We start from the raw sequence: 17,222 nt of genomic DNA on the forward strand, positions 1-17,222 counted from the left end.
GCCCAGTCACACATCTAGTAGGTGTCTGAGGTCAGATTTCAACCTAGAACCTCCTATATAAAGCCCTTTTTCTCTACCTGCTGAACCACCTACCTTAGATAATTTAATTGTGTGCTTTTTGGTTCTGCTACCAGTGAGAATTTAAATCTTTTCTTGTGAATCTAATTTGCTATGTCCAAGATGCAATTGAAGTGGAACTAGAGATCAGGAAAAGAGAATAAATGTGGAAAGATCTGGGAATCATTTGTATTGAGATACTAATTGAATTTGTAGGAACTGATAAGATTACCAAATAAGGTAATATAGTTGCAAAAGAGAAGAGCACTCAGGACCAAGTCTTGGGGAAAAGGACAGTTAGTGGGCCTGACCCAGATGATTGAACACTGGAAACTGAAGTAATTTGACAGATCTGAGAACTGGAAGTGAGGAATGTTATGAAAATCAGCAAATAAAGCTAAGGGACAATCTCATTTTAAACCATGCAGTCAATATTGGATTGGGGCTTATGTCCAAGCAGGAAATATTTTGGGCCTGAGGAACTCTTAAACTATCTGAAATAATAGTCCGATTTTTTTTTTTTGGAGGGGGATGCAGTGGGGGTGGATTTGAACCCATTCCCAAAGTGTATTTGGCTTTAGGCAGTATATGCTGTTTTGTGCTTTAGGAAGCGGAATAACTGCAAGGTAGCGTTCAGGAATTATTTCAACATTTGCTTCCCAGGCACACCCAAAACCTGTTTTAAATAGTATGATGTGCATTAAATACGAGAAAGGTTGGGACATATTTCCCTTTACTTGACTCCACCTCTATTTCTGAGGCTATCCAGGGGCCAGAGCTGGGCTAGATTATGTGAAAAGCTAAGAGAGGATCAGCACAGCTTGGGTCCTTTAAGCAGGCTGGGAGGGAGGAAAAGAGGGAAGTGTTTCAGAGGCCCCACCTTTCATTCCAGCAGAGTGGACAGCCAGAACTAGCATGAGTCAGAGGCACCAAAGCTTGGATTCCCAGAGGTGAAGAGGATCATAAAGAATTTTCTCTGCAGTCAGAATCTACTCTTTTTGGACACACTGCTCCTCTCATACTTTTGGTGCAACCTCTGAAGGGTCTGGGCTCCCTCAGTCTGCCCTTTTTGGTATCGGGGTGAGGGCTGGGTTTCCCTGATGTATGGTAAGAGCCCGACATGTGCTGTACTTCTTTTTTGCATACAACTCGCAGGTAAGGAGCTTTTATTCTGGCTGTGCCTTTCTCTCATGCCGTCTTCCGGCCATTTAGTTGGTGAGTTTAAGAATCCCTAGGAATTTATGTCAGTGAGGCTGAACCAGAGTTTTCTTTGGTTTGTCTCCACTGAAACCCAAATTAGTGGGTTGCTTTTTGGGAACTGCCTTTGGACAAACGGGTTTAGGTGTGTTCTGGTTGCCAGTGATTCAGATACACTGAGTGCTTTCTGATCTCAGGTTACACATTATTTTCTTCTTGACTATTATCAGACTATAGCCCCAGAAAAGATTTGATTCAGTGGGTTGCAGGTAAATGTGTCCTCGGTTTTGCTGTTACAGACACATGAAGCGCTGTGGTTTTGAAACTATCTGGTTTTGAACAAGCACACAGCCATTTGTGAATACATATTCCTGAGAAGCACATGAGAAGCAGTAGGGTATAGTAGAAAGGAAGTGGATTTGAAGTTAGAGGAAATGAGTTTGAATATTTGCTTCCTATGTGATTGTGGGCAAGTTACTTTAACCTTCTGGGCTTTGATTTCCTTAACTGAAAAAAGGAGGGCACTAGATTAGATGATATCGAAAATGCCTTCCAGCTCTAGATCTTTTGATGGCAAAAAATATTAGTGGTATAGTAGCTCCAAGTAAATATATTCCAGAATACTTTAGTGTTTATTTTTGGAACTCCTGTAGTATTAGGAACTACATAGAATATGTAAGAAAATTTCTCTCTTGTGAAGGCAATATTAATGACTTGTAAAACAAATACAATATCCATAACCAAATATCACAAAACTTAGGTTTTTTTTCGGTCTTGTTTTCACTCTCCAATATTTCTAATTTGATAAAAAAAATTTCTACCTGGGAAGTGAGTGTACAGCATGCCAGGCTGCTTTATAATAATGTATGACTGGCATTTTTTTTTTAACCTTTAACTTATCATAGGGCATAGAAGTGTTCTGAATTCCAGGAATGTAAATTTGGTCAAAGGGACATCCCAGTTTTGACTGCTTAACCTATCTGGCCTGTTATGTTGGGAGCACTTCAGAATTCCATGAAGACCCACTTACAGAATTGGGAGGAAAGTGCTTTATTGAGCACCATATCAATATATTCTATTACTATTAGCAGAACAATGTGGTTAGGAAGGTTTTTTTTTTTCCATAATGCATCTTTTTTCTTGAATCTTCTCCATTCCATTCTTTGCAGTTGTTTGGCACATAGCAGCTGTGGAAGTTTATACCTCCCGAGTAGTAGAGGCTGTTAATGGGACAGACCTTCGGCTAAAATGCACTTTCTCCAGTTTCTCCCCTGTGGGTAATGCCCTAACGGTAACCTGGAATTTCCGTCCCCGAGATGGGGGTGCTGAGGAGTTTGTAAGTAGATAATCATTTTCCAAGGAGTTCTGGGTGGAATAATTTATGGCAAGTTCCTCTTGTTCTTTTTGTAATTACTCTTGGGGACCAGAGAGTGAAAATTCCCAAGAGGACAGCCTGAGAAGAATTAAAGGCAGGTAAACAAGAATTTAATAGCTTCTTAAGGAACAGTACACTTAGCAGAAAAGATGAAGCATTGACTAGGCTTAGTGGCATTCTCTTCGAATTCCTACTATCCAGCCATGTAGGACCAAATAGAAAATGAAAAAGCTTCTCTGCAATTCCCTCGTTCTAGGTGTTTTACTTCCATGAACAGCCCTACCCACCAACTGCTGGACGTTTTAAAAATAGGGTGGTCTGGGACGGAAATGTAAACCGGAATGATGTCTCCATCATCATCTGGAAACTACAATTTAACGACAATGGGACATTTACCTGTCAGGTGAAGAATCCACCAGATGTTGATGGGGTGATAGGGGAGACTCGACTCAGTGTTGTACAGACAGGTAAGTGAACTGAGGGATTAAAGTGGGAGATTTTTTGGAAGAGAGGATTCCATGATGGCTGCTAGAAAGACTGGAGGGAAGGGAGGGGGGAAAAGACCTTATTCTATAGAATTAAGTGATAGAGAGGTAGAATGAAGAACTCTGAGGCAAAAATAAACATTTGAGCTCAGATTTGAAAAGAAATAAAAGTAGATGAGTCAAAGGGATTTAGGAAAATTATTACAAAACTGTTTAGGTGGGGGGCAGCTGGGTAGCTCAGTGGATTGAGAGCCAGGCCTAGAGATGGGAGTTTCTGGGCCTCACATACTTCCTAGTTATGTGACCCTGGACAAGTCACTTAACCCCCATTGCTTAGCCCTTACCACTCTTCTGTCTTGGAACCAATAAACATTATTGATTCTAAGGTGGAAGATAAGGGTTTAAAAAACAGCATCAACAACAAAAAAACCTGTTTAGGTAGAGGGGGAGAATATATGGAAAGAAGAGAAAAGAAATATAAAATTTATAATATTACCTTATGGGGGGGATAGACCAGAAGATAGTAATGAATAAAAAAAGTGAATAGAAAGCAATGAGATTTGTGAAAAGGTATATTTCCTCTTTTCACACAAAACCTAGTTTAAAATGTGCCCTTAAAATAAATTGGATAGGAAAGTGAGATAGGTTATGGGAAGAGAGAAAAACTAAAGGAAAGAAGGGGTACATGTTGATCTGAAGTAGTTTTCTTGCAGTTTTGGGCACTAATCTAGCCCATGCCTCTTTTGAATCATTCTGGAAAGGCTTAACCCTTGGTAGTAAAAGCATTTTGCATGTAAATTGGGGAAGATTTATGATGCTGAAAATTCAGCTCTCTGTATCTTGGAGAATTTCCATGATCTGTATTCTTAATATATCCTTTTTCCTTTGTGCAGTACGTTTCTCTGAGATCTATTTCCTGGCTCTGGCCATTGGCTCTGCCTGTGCACTGATGGTATTAATAGTAATTGTGGTGGTCCTCTTCCAGCACTCCCGTAAAAGACGGTGGGCCCATAGAGGCCATGTGGCAGTGGAGACAGAATCAACGTAAGACTGGGTAATTCTGGAAAAATTTCTAACACCCTTTCATGGTGACTCTCATAGTGTTGCCATACATAAAGACCTTACTTTATTTATTAAAAAAAATTTTTTTTAAACCCTTACCTTCTGCCTTAGAATCAATACTGAATATTGGTTCTAAGACAGTATAGTGGTAAGAGCTAGGCAATGGGGATTAAATGACTTGCCCAGGGTCACAAAGCTGGGAATGTCTAAGGTCACATTTGAACCCAGGACTTCCCATCTCTAGGCCTGGCTCTCAATCCACTGAGCTACCCAGCTGCTCCTTTATCTTACTTTAATCAAGCAAAAAAAGTAAAAATTGATAATAAGAAATTAAATAGAAAAGTTTTTGCTTAATTTGGAAGCTGTAAATTAAAACTCTAAGTGTTCATGAAATAGAAGGTGAAGAAAAATAACTGGAAAATAAAATGTAGTAATCAGTCTTGACCCAGTATAGGTATGTCTCTATAAAGCCGAGAGAAACCCACTAGTGGTTTTGTAACATTTTCCTTCTCAAGAATGGAGAACATATATGATGATGACAGCATGGATCCAAGGCACAATGTCCTGCTATACTGTGTTATACTGTGTCACTACTCATTGCAGAATATACTTTGGTATTGATAAGTTTTTGATTAATGTTAGTAGGCAGAAGCAAATATATTTTTCATTTTAGTTTTTGCTTTGTATCTCAGGTAATTGAACAAGAAGCTCTAAGATATGTTGGGATTCATGGAAACTTTCCTTCAGCTACTCCAGTAAAGATCTATTCGAACCAACTCTGCTAATTCACATCCATCCTGATATGCTGCCTTAGGCCCTCATGTGCCAGTGCAAGACTCTTCTTGAGGAAACATTGCCAAAATGTTCTCATTTTGCCTTTATCAAGATTTTATTTAAATCCCGTGCCATCAAGCAGAATGAAAATGAAACACCATATTTCCTTCTGAAGATGAGGAGACAAAATTCTTGTATTAAATCTGATATATGGGTTCTCTATTCTCTCATGTCCTTAATCAAACAGTTAGATAAATCTCACAGTTGTTTCTGTGTTTCACCAGAAGTAATATGAAACTTCAAACTGTTGGTTTGAAAAGAATAATGATGTGCTGAGAAATTGCTGACTGCTTAGTTTAATGTGATTTTGCAACTGAAAGGCTCATATTGAGGCATAAAGCAAGTTATCACTGGAATTCAGAAGATGAGCATCACAACTCTGGGATAAGGGATAGAAGATTGTAAAAAGGACCCAAAAGTGGTGGAAATTTTATTTAGTATTATGTACAGCTCTGAAAAAGTAGGTACATTGCTAAAGAGAAAGAACTTTTTTTGGTTTGATTTTTTGTTTTGAGTGTGGAATAAAAGGGAATTCTAAATCTAGGTTTCATTATGGTTGATCCAGAGTGATGATGAAAGATATTTCTTTTATGAATTAGTACATCAGTAGTTTAAAACTAACTTTGAAAGTAGGCCTCATTTTCAAGGAGAGTACCTCTTAAAAAATGTCCAGTTTTCAGTTTTCTTTCACTTGTAAGTCACAGTAACATTTAATGTGTAGATGTGGAAGTTTAAATACAAGTGGACAATACAGTTTGATTGTTGGCACGACTTCATCTTTAGTTAGCAGACATATTTCTTTTAACAAATGAAATTGGTCTAGGGAGACTATTTCCTAGGACTTCCAAATATCCTACTTTAAGCTATATTTAAAGACAACTTCCAAGATTTTTATAGAAGATTATTTGGGTTTAGGTTTCTATTACTTTTAACCCACATTTTATTTTAAAAAATTAAATATCTTAAAGTATTATTATTAGTTTTCTGCAGATAGATGGTTTGGATAGTATTGTATAAATGAAAAATTATATTTTTAAAAAATAACTTACCTTAGTCTTGATTCCAGAAAAACTGGTAGCTTGCTTGTGTCTTGGTTAAAACATACAAAGAGAAAATTTTGATTTCTTATTTGGATAGCTATCCTACTGGCCCTTTTTGTATTGTAATTTATTTTTTATTAAGCTATATATACTCATTTGAATAAACACTACCTTTAGTAATAAAGCATCTTTCATTATTTTCATATAGAAAAATAAGAGTTTAAAGAATATTAAAAAAAGTCAGATGGGATGGGAGGAAATGAAGCTCTTAATTGAAATAAAGTAAAAATTGTCTTAAGAAAAATCACTGAAGGTGGATATTACTAGATGAATAAATTAGGTTTGATTTCCATCTCTGCTCTTTGCTAGTCTACAAAGGACAATGACACTTAGCTTCTTGACTGTTTAGAGGTTAAGGAAATATGTTGTCTGTTCTCCACCAATATTTTTAAATTAATCTAAAAGCATTAGGCAAAGTTACTAGTTCCTATGCCTCTAATGAAGCAGGGTAAGTCTGAAAATAGGAAGCATCTTAAAACTTAAGGGATGTAATGGAAGAGTTAATAGTCAGAAAATCCTTATTTTAGTACTGGTTCTACCACTTATTTGCCATATGACAATGAGAAGTGACTTCTGTTTCTTAATTTCTTCTTATATAAAACAGGGGAGTTGGCCAAGATAGTCTCTGAAACCCCAGCTTTATCATTCTGTTCTCTAGATGCTAAAACATATTTTTGCTTTCATCTCACTTTCTTCAATAGAAGGCCTGGAATCAATAAAAATCTGAACAGTGTTTGACATAAGGTACATTCCCCCCCCCCCCTTGAAAGTCCTGTCATCATCCTTCTTTTATATACTTCAAGCCTAGAGATAAATGGAATGACTGCCTTATTGCTACAAGGTAAAGGTAAATTCCACTTTCTTTTCTAAGATGATATTCCCTCAATAGCATAAATATTTATTGGTTCCTGCCCTGGAAGGGCACTGATGTCTGCTATGCATGTACAGATTCTCAAGGGAGGCAGGGGGAGTGGTGGCCCTTAGGCCAAGGCAGCAGCTCTGTCAGGCCCCTTCCAAATGTGACAAATACACTGGGAGTCTGTTCCCAACAGGTAGTTCTGGTTCCCCGACTAACATCCACCTAAGGCCAATAAAGGCCTTTCCGCTCAAGGCCATGAGCCAATGCCGCGGAACTCCCTTTCCCCAGGCATTCAAAGTAGACTGCTTCATTCTCCGATAGATGAAGAATGTGCCTGCCCACTTCGAGATGGATGTTAGGCATTTTACAGAGTGCTCAGGTGAGTAAGGTTGCAGAACCACAACGCGTTCCCATGACAACCCCGGCGGCCATCTTGGTTTCCATTGGCGTCCGCCCTTCCTATCCGTCACTTCCGGTATCACCTGTGTAGGTCGAGAGAGCCGTAAACCAAGGTTCTCGTAGGTATCGGCAGCGGTGCCGGGATGCGGCCCATCGGCTTAGCTGGAGGCTGCTGCCGTGCTTTCTCCCGGCTGCTGAGTTTTCTGCTCTTTCAAGGTAAGTTCCTGGGTTGCTTGCGCCCTACTTCCGGGTGTGTGTGTGTTTTTTAGTGGGGGGTAGGAAGATGGTCACTCTTCCGCTTCCGGGTGGGGGGTCCCCAGAGGAGGCAGGTCCTCTTATGGTTCTGGGTGTTTGGGAAGTTTAAAGATTAGCATCACGGATTAGGGATGGGGAGGAAATTCGGTCGGGTTCTTGGCGCGGGTCTAAATGACAGGGTTGCTACTGTTGGGCATCCAAGTCCCAGCCTCTGCCATCGTATCGTGCTTGTCGTCGGATGGCAGTACACAGGGTCAAAACTTTATTAATAACAGTTTTAAGTCATTAAATATAGTAGCGACATAGAAACAATGTGAAGTCCTCAGTATTTTTAGGTGTCAAAGAATCTTGAGACCTAAACAGTTTAGGAACCACAGATTTATTCTCGTTTTACAGATGAGGAAACTGAAGCCCACAGAGGTGGGGAAATAATCTGGATAATTTTGTAGGCAACAGACACAATGTGGCAGAAGCAGGATTCGAACCCAGTTGCCCCATTTATAATCCTTCAGAGTTTTGGGTCTATGTAAGAAACCTAAGAATGTCCCCGTGAAAATGTGTAAAATGTTAGAGAATTCAGCTTTGAAATAGTGTAGCAAAAATTATATCTGCATATAAATATCAGATATGTATACATATTGCATATGTATATAAAATAGTGTATAGAAATAAAGTTCCCATCTCAACATTTTATGGCATATTAGTAAGCCTTGATATTTAAAAGACTGAAAATATGCACCCTATGTTCTAAATTCCTTTCTAACCAAAGGGAAGGGATTGGTAGCGTCACTAATCAAAAATAAAATTTCTTGACTTTAATTTTTATTTGCTAAAGAAAGTGATGTAGAATGTGCTTTTGAATAGAACGTTGCAACTGTGTCCCAATTTCTTAAGCCTTGAGAAGTTTAGAGAAGTTTAAAAATACAAAATTAACTAGAGAGTGAATGAAATACCCAACTGCCATTCCTCTGCAGTTGGCAGTGGGGTGGTGCTGGCAGGGTTGGGGGGGGGGGGGAGGGCCTTTGTAGTTAATACCTGGAAGGATATCAATGGGTTTTCTGATAATCCATATTGTAGTAATACCTTCTATTATGATATAGTCATAGGTAGTTACTAGTTCCTGTAAACTAAACAGCCAGAAGATTTTCCTCTTCAAGGAAATTTCTGAAAAGCGACCCTTAATCCAAAGATGTTGGTGTCTTAGGTCTTAGGAGTTTAAGGTGGAGAAAATTTTAATCTGGTGACTAATATTTATGTTTCCTGCATACTCCCTGACCCCTCCCAGGCGGGTGCCTCTGTCATCATAAATGTCCAGTTTTTCAACTAAGCTCTTTTGCAATAAAGTATTTGGGGTTGTCTGTCCCATTTCCAAATTCATAAGGAAACCCATCTCCACTTCACAACAGAAAATGTTTAACAAATGTAAATTTAGTAAATGTTTACAGTATGTGTAGATCTCTCAGTGTTCAGTTATATTCAAATGTGAATATTAAGAAAGGAAGTGGAGGTTAACAAATAAATTATAGGTAGTTTATTAAATTTAAACTAAATTTCTAAAAGGACACATTTGTATTTCAAGGTTGTTTTTAACTCCCAACTGATATATAGGAATCTGCCTTTCTCTTAATCTCTCAGCTGAAGCCATTCATTGAGAACTTCTCCCTTCCTCATCTCACATCTCCCAAATGCCTTCTGCCTCTATATCCTATATTCCCATCTCGCATGATGAGGTCGTTCTTTTCTTTGCCAATGCAAACCTGTCTATATGCATGTCAAAAATGATTCCTTTGTTTCCTGTCTTCCTAAGCAGATTGTCCCATCTATCATTCTTAATATCTTACTTTATCTTCAATCTTCTTTGACTTTTCAACCATACTCTAGGAAGCTCACTGAGAAGACCACATCATCCTTTAAGATTCCCTCCTGGTTCTCTGCTTCTTCTTCTTCTTCTTCTTCTCCTTCTTCTTCTTCTTTTTTTTTTAAATCCTTACCTTCCATCTTGGAGTCAATACTGTGTATTGGCTTCAAGGCAGAAGAGTGGTAAGGGCTAGGCAATGGGGGTCAAGTGACTTGCCCAGGGTCACACAGCTGGGAAGTTCTCTGCTTTTTTAGCACTGATTGGAAGGCAGAACTGTAAATTCCCCAAACCTCCATTTAAGTAGGGATCCCAGGTTAGATCATTTTATTTCTTACCTGGCTGCACTATGGGACTTCTGACTTTTTGATCATGCCCCTGTATTGAGTACCTCCTGGCAGCACCTTTTTTCTCTTGCTTTTCATCTTCCTATTGTGTGTTGGCTTTCCCTATTAGATTGTAAGCTTTTTGAAGACAGGGAGTCCTCATATATATATATATATATATATATATAATATTTATATATATATATATATATATAAAATATTTATATATATATATATATAAATATAATGTTTATTGAGGGATTGACATTCTCTTGACATTCTCTCCCTGGCTACTGGCTGCTTCCCTACTGCTTACAAACTTACAAACCTATATTTCCCTTATCCACAAAAACCCTTCACTTGATCCTTCCATCCCACTAACAATCATCCTTTATCTTTCCTTTTGTGGCTGAAGCCCTTGAGGAGGCTATGCATGATATAGGTGATTCTACTTTGCTTTCACTCTCCTTTTTTTTTCTTCCTTTCATTCCCTTCTTAACAATTCTGGCTTCATACCTCATTATTTCATGGAAACTTGTCTCTTCAGAGTTTTCATTGATCTCTTTATTGTCACTTCCAAAGTCTTTTCTTAATCTTCATCTTTTTTGATCTGTCTGCAGTCTTCAATATTGTCAATCATTCTCTTTTTGATATTCTTCCAAATTCCCTGGCTTCTGTCAAATCCCAGCTAAAACCTCACTTTCACCAAGTAATCTTTTCTAGCCCCCCTTAATCCTAGGTCTTTCTTCTCTTGATTATTCCCTATTCATCCTATAAGTAGCTTGTTTCTTATAAGTGTCTCCTCCATTAACTGTGAGCTTCTCCAGGGCAGGGATTGTCCTTTACCTTTCTTTCTATTTTCTGCACTTAGCAATGTGCCTGGGACACTGCAGGCACTTGAGAAATGTTTATTCACTGACTGTTGACTAGAAATCTAGATTTTTGGACTCTCGAGGAGGATTTATTAAAGAACAAGGGATGAGGAGGTTGTGAATGAGTGGATGTATTATTAGGGAGTGCTGATATTGGATCACTGTGAGCCATAGGATCAACAGATCCATTTTAGATAAAAGTTGATAATTGACTAGTAGAGCTTTTGTCTTTTTATTTCCTAGGTAGACTTTGGAACAGCACTACTCTTTATTTGGTTTTCCTTTTCACTGTTGAAAATAAGACTGGTTCAATTATTACCCCATTTGGCCTTTTCTTAACTCGAGTATTATCTTTTATAAATTTTTAAAAATAAAATTTTCTTTATATCTTGTTTTTATATCATTTATATTTCCCACTGTTTTCTTTTTTTCCCCCATCCTAGGGAACAGTCCCTTATATTAAAGCATGAAAAAGGAAGAAGGGGAAAAAAATCTGGGAATGCTAAATAACATGTCAAATAAACCTGACATTAATATGTAGTAAACCACATGCATAGTCCTTGCTTCTACAAGACTGGAGGAAGATGTCTTCACATATCTGTTCTTTAGGGTTAAGTTTTCTTAAAATTTCAGAGCATTCAGTTTAAATTGCTGTTCCTCTTTCCACTTACATCATCAGGATCATTGTATATATTTTCTTTTTTCTGCTTACTTTGTTTTGTATTTGTTGAGTTTGTTATTTTTTCCAGCATAGTAATTCTGCTGTATTCATTTATATGATTTGTTTACCCACCTCCCCAGTTTATAGATATCTTCTTTGTTTCTAGGTCTTTGCTACCACAAAAAGTGCTTGCTATAAATATTTTGGTATATATGTGACCTTTCTTTTTGTCATTGTCAACAATGGAATCACCAAGTCAAAGGGTATGGACATTTAAGTAATTGTCTGAATAATTTTAGAACCAGAATGATTGTATCTATTCATAATCTCACAGACAGGACAGCAGTCTGAAGTTGGGGGTTCTTTGACTGGATGTGGCAGTGTTGGCAGATAAATGAATGGGACACAGCTTTCGTTTTCAACCTGCAGCACAGGCCTAACAGAAAAACTGCTCCACCTGGCTTCAAGTTTGGCTTTATTTTATACCTTCATGGTTACACAGTTTCATTTTCAACATACATGCTTCCTTGCAGATAATTGGATAAGTCATAACTTTTAACAAATTGTTTGATTAACATTCTATTATTATTCTACATACTATGTTGCTATAGATTCTGACAACAAATGTGAAGCTTTTCTAAAGATAAATGTTTTCTTTTCACAGGCAGGATAGCCAGAGGTCAGTTCTTGTTAACCTGTGAGGCTCAGACATGCGGTTAAGTTTAAGAATAATTATTTGTTACTTTTAATCAACTTACATAATCAATTAGACTTCTAAGGAGATAGTCAACAAAAGCACTGCTGCTAAGTGGGGGGGTCAGAGGATAGGAAAAACATAACCCAGTTTTAGGTATTTTTTAATATCAGGTTTCCAGGACGTATTGCAAAACAAATCAGTGAAGTATAATGTACTTGTCTGTCTGAGAGGCAATTAATATACCTGTCGTCTCTGTCTTGTAGTGGGGCTGGAGAATATAAATGCAGTTTTATTAGAGGTTTTAAACCTAGGAAAGGGGGTTCCCATCTAAGTGGGTACACAGGAATTTTTAGGTTTAATTTTGTAAGTAGAATCTCTTGGTGATATTCTAGGGGATAGGGTGGAACATTTGTATTAACCTTGCAGGCATGTTGCTCTCATTTATTTTCTCTGGGGCTAAGTAAGAATAATAATCATAGCAATTCCAATAATAAGGGAATGTAATAAAAGAAGTCACACGGGTGTGTTTCCATCCCTCCTGGGGGCCGCTTTGCAGCCTCCGGTTTCCATGTGTGACCATGTCAAAAAGTGTGGTCTTGATGGCTCTTGGCACAAATCCCAAAACATATACCCAAATAAAGAATTAATAAATCATATGCTTTAATTTTCATTCCTACTTCTAACAGTTCTTTCTCTGGAGGTGGATAGCATTCTTTTTCATAAGTCTCAGAATTATTCTGAATCATTGTATTGCTGTTATGTGAACCTTAAAAAATTTTCAGACCCTACTTCATAGGGTTAGGATTGTAAACCTTAAAACTTCCCCATTGGGACCATTCACCATTTGGGCAGTGAAAGTAACTTAGATCAGGAATATGAGAACTCTACTTAGATCAGGAATGTGAGAACTCTACTTCACCATACTTAAGCATGCCTTAGGGGAAGATAAAGTTGTAAACTCCTTTCTGAACAATGAAAAGTACTTAAACCCATACTTATAGTGGGACAAAAAGTTCTTAGGCCATGCCTATTTTAGGACTAATACAAAAGGGTGATAAGTACCTATAAAGGTCAAGCAACTTGTGAATTTACAAGGAACAAAGAGGTGAGAAACTTACTCAGAGCTTTCCTGGTGTGAATTACTCAAAAATTTACACCTTCTTAGGTGTGAACTAAAAATGGTCTGTCCTTGGAAAAACATCTACTGTGATTGGTAGATATAAGGACTTAGGGGAGGTGACATAGGAGAAAATTCCCTTTAAATAGGAGCTCAGATTCATTCAGATGTCATTCAGATTCAGGCATTGAGCTGGTGGAGTCAGCTGAGATGAAGCTGGCCTGGTGTCACTAGAATCCTTGCTTGGACAAATCTTGTGGTGAGTGATTAAGGACTGACTGATCTTTCTCTTAAGGGCTTAGGCCTGGGTTGGCCAGGGCTGCCCTGGGCTGGCCTATCCTTTTCTCATTATTCCCCCTTTTCTCTCTTTCTCTCCTTTTCTTTAATTCCTCATTTGTATTAATTAAAATCGCTATAAAACCCAGCTGACTTGGGTATATTTGAATAACTGGGACTATTTCCCTGGCGACCACCTTATATTTGATTTAAAAACAAAACACTGTAGTGAAAACATATTTCCTGTGGTCACAACTTACTCATCCACTCTTATATCTACTACAATTTATATCTCCCACTATTTTAATCACTATAGTTTATGGCCTCAACTATTTTAACTCTTACAGTTAGTAGCTAAATATATCACATTTGATGTTCCACAATATTGCAGTTACTGTGTATGATGTTTTCCTGGTTCTATTTATTTCACTCTGCATCAGTTCATGTAGGTCTTTCTAGCTCTTTCTGAAATCATCCTGTTCATTATTCTTTGTACTTTTTCCTTTTTATGCAAGGTACTGTTTTTGCTTTTTTTCTTTATTTCCCTAGTGTTTTAGCATGGTTCCTGGCATATAGTAAGTGTTTAATAGCGGTATCTGAGACAATATGGCTTAAAGAAATAGAGACTGTTTAAGTGAACAGAAGCAAGGCTTAATCTTTCTCATGAAAAGGGGTCAGCATTTTATAGATTCCTGACACAAACCACCACCCACTCTGTTGGATACCCATGGTCTGGGGATGAACTTATAATCTAGTCACCTAATCAGCAAGCACAAAGTTACATAGCATGAACATCTCCCCCCACCTCCCCCAACATGAGTCCTATCATGAGTTCTATCAGGTGAGGTTAGGGGGGGAGGGGAGGCTATGAAGAGGTAGCTATGTCTTCAGGAGTGACTCTTCTGACTTCTAAAGGTCAGAGGAGAGGATAGCCTAATGGTTTGCTTTCTTTGAGAGAAGAGATATCTCAACCCACTGGACCTATGGCAATAACAAAATGTCTTTGAGATATTATTCTGAACTCCTAAACAGGGTTTCCTCTCTAATGGAATCTCTGAGAAGAACAAATTGATTATTTTCTCTCCACACAGAAGGCAGTTGAATAGCTCAGTGGAATGAGAGTCAGACCTAGAGAAAGGAGGTCCTAAGTTCAAATATAGCCTCAGACACTTACCATTTCCTAGCCCTTACTGTTCTTCTGCCTTGGAACCAATACACAGTATTGATTCTAAGATGGAGGGTAAGGGTTTAAAAAAATAAAATACTTGTTTATAATTGATTAATTATAGGAACATTAAATTGGCATTATTCTACAGGTTGAATTGGAGATTCATACAGATTCCAATTATTTGTTTCCATCCCCTCACAGTGCTTTACAAAGTGGGATGTTGCTATAAATGCAAAAACATTATACTTGTCAATGGTCAGATTTGTATTAGTTGTAGATTAAAAAATTAATATCCAGTACTCCAAGTAATATATTTTATAGGATTTATTAAATATCACTTGATAGTAGAAAAGAAAAAAAAAACCTTCAGTAAAGAGAGGTTTTCCCAGACTGAACACACGAGAGAAGAGGCAAGAGAGAGAGGAGTCACCAAAACTTATACACAATCATGAACACACAGTATGGTGGAGAAGGGAAAGGGATGCTGGGAGATGAAAAAGAATTCTTTGAGATAGAGTCCAAAGGTACAAGATTTTTTCTAATTACCCATAGTCAAATCTCAGTATCTTTCTTTAAAAAGGAAGGTGAACAAATGGGATTGTTTAGAGAGAGACATACAAATTTTTAAATTTATATTTAATGAACTGTAAATGAAATGACGTTTGTGTGACTTACTATTGTGTTCAGAGTATGTGAAGAGTTAACTAATAGGAGAATAGGAGGAAGGAATTCAGGGGAGAAAAAGGCATCAGGAGACAGAGATGGGGAAGTGCTCAGGGCAGGGCATGAGGATCAGAAAGAATAAAGAGCAGTTTATCTTCTTTTATAAATAGAAGGCTCCCTAGTGGAAGATGGATCTCTACTAGCTGTTTCTGAAGTCAAAGATTAGAAGGCAGTGCCAATTTTATTTTTTTGAGAAAGAAGAGGAATAAAATGTAAATATTAGGTAAGCTTAGAAGGAATGAGATTGTAGATGGTTTAAAAAGATATAAAGAATCCATTTCATTTTAGGATTCCATTCAGAATTATAGTTTTTTCCCAATACTTATTTTATAACTGTGACTTATTAACCATCTAATAAAGAGCAGTCAGAATAAATTGTCTGTGTGAAATTTTGAAAAGATTTTCTGTTTTTAGCCAGTATTTTCATATGACAATATAATTGTATTACATTTGGATGCAAATCTTTTCTTCTGTAAAATATGACACACTCTGGTATTCTCTTTTGAGTCCAGATTATGTGGATGTTTGTTTTTGCCCAATTTAGCTACAAGTCTATACACTACACATACCCAGGCTTTGGATTTTTAGTTAAGCATTTGCTTCATTGTTTAAACCTACAGTAGTGATAAAGTATATTAACGGATTAAAATATCAGCTTCCTCCTGTTGGTGTTACCCCCCCCCCCCCCATCTTATTTCATGAGTGGTCAAGTCCATGGCTTCAGGTTTTTATCAAGAACTCTAATAAATAGATCATAGACTTTGAACTGGAAAATAGCTTGGAAGTCTAATCTAATTAAACCATTTCATTTTATATTTAAAGAGGTACAGAGAGGTCAAGTAATTGCCCCTGAGTTATAAGGTTATAGGTGGCAGAATGAAGTTACATTTTTTTCTTTATTGCATTTATAATAGGAGCCTTTCTTCATATCTGTTTTCTCTTTCCAAATAAATAATAAATAAGTTTTTAAGTATTTTGGCTTCCTTTATTTAGGTCTATATGCAGTCCTTTCAATGGAGATTAAAGCAGATGCCCATGTTCGAGGTTATATTGGAGAAAGTATCAAGCTGAAATGCACCTTCAGGTCGTCTTCTCCTGTTTCTGACAAGCTTACAATAGATTGGACTTATCGACAGCCTACCAGCAGTCGCATAGAGCCAGTAAGTTGTTTTTGGACCTTCCAGCTGAGGTTAAACAAAATAGATAGATCTCAAACTTCCTCCTTTTGGTCATCCTTCTCCTTCTGGTCTGATTTTCTTTGGAGGTCATCTTTCATCCTCTTTGCCTCATCTCTCATCTCCTTTGCCTCATTTTCAAGCTGGGTGATTTTGGCTTTCAAGACACTATTTTCTGTTTCCAGATGACTTATCTTAGTTTTTAAGTTCTTTTCCCAATTGTCTTCAGCCTCTCTTAATTGTGTTTTGAATTACATTTTGAGTTCTTCCAAAGCCTGTATCCAATTCACTGGGATTGTTGATTTATCCTTTGATGATCCCTCCTCCTCTGTTCCATTTGCTCTTTGTTCATTGCCTGTATAGAAGCTGTCTATTGTAATTTCTTTCTTCTTTTTCTGTTGTTTGTTCATATTTTCCCCTTCTTTACTCCCTGTATTTGTCTGTGCTCTTGCTTCTCTCAGTTTTTTGGTTTTGGGGTTTTCTATAAGTCTCCCCTCTTGGAGCTTTGACAGAACATCTCTCGGTGCAATCTGTGGGGGAGGGGTGTTAGATTCTGAGCTTCCCTGTCCTCTGGAGGCTTTTGATTGAATTAAGTTCAACTGGGTTGGGCTGGATGTGCTCTGAGGCCAAAACCTCCTGGAAGGCTGGAGCAATATGGAGGGTCTCCGCCTCTGTGGCCAGGCTGCCTGCTCTTCGCTCCCTCTCCAGCTCCTTCCCCTGTGTTTGACA

The 17,222-nt window shown here is 37.7% G+C and overlaps 2 protein-coding genes across 3 annotated transcripts in view; both read left to right on the top strand.

The window, feature by feature from the left end:
* Positions 1-846: 846 nt before the first annotated feature.
* On the top strand, positions 847-6,234 carry MPZL2 (myelin protein zero like 2). 2 transcript variants are annotated; one of them, XM_007494711.3, is made up of 5 exons: positions 847-1,212; positions 2,424-2,590; positions 2,886-3,096; positions 4,008-4,158; positions 4,869-6,234. In XM_007494711.3, exons 1-5 carry the CDS (start codon positions 1,158-1,160, stop codon positions 4,870-4,872), a joined length of 588 nt encoding a protein of 195 aa, XP_007494773.1. In that variant the 5' UTR covers positions 847-1,157; the 3' UTR covers positions 4,873-6,234. The 2 variants fall into 2 exon arrangements, with proteins under 2 accessions (XP_007494773.1, XP_003341348.1); XM_003341300.4 differs by having other exon boundaries at positions 849-1,212; positions 4,008-4,168.
* Positions 6,235-7,400: 1,166 nt separating this feature from the next.
* MPZL3 (myelin protein zero like 3) overlaps positions 7,401-17,222 on the top strand; it is a 31,800-nt gene continuing 21,978 nt past the window's right edge. The window contains exons 1-2 of the mRNA XM_007494712.3: positions 7,401-7,584; positions 16,312-16,478. Of these exons, the coding sequence (XP_007494774.2) occupies positions 7,512-7,584; positions 16,312-16,478 (240 nt within the window). The 5' untranslated portion in view covers positions 7,401-7,511. The remainder of the gene's footprint in view (positions 7,585-16,311; positions 16,479-17,222) is intronic.

Source organism: Monodelphis domestica, chromosome 4 (assembly GCF_027887165.1).
Source record: "Monodelphis domestica isolate mMonDom1 chromosome 4, mMonDom1.pri, whole genome shotgun sequence".
NCBI lineage: Eukaryota > Metazoa > Chordata > Mammalia > Didelphimorphia > Didelphidae > Monodelphis > Monodelphis domestica.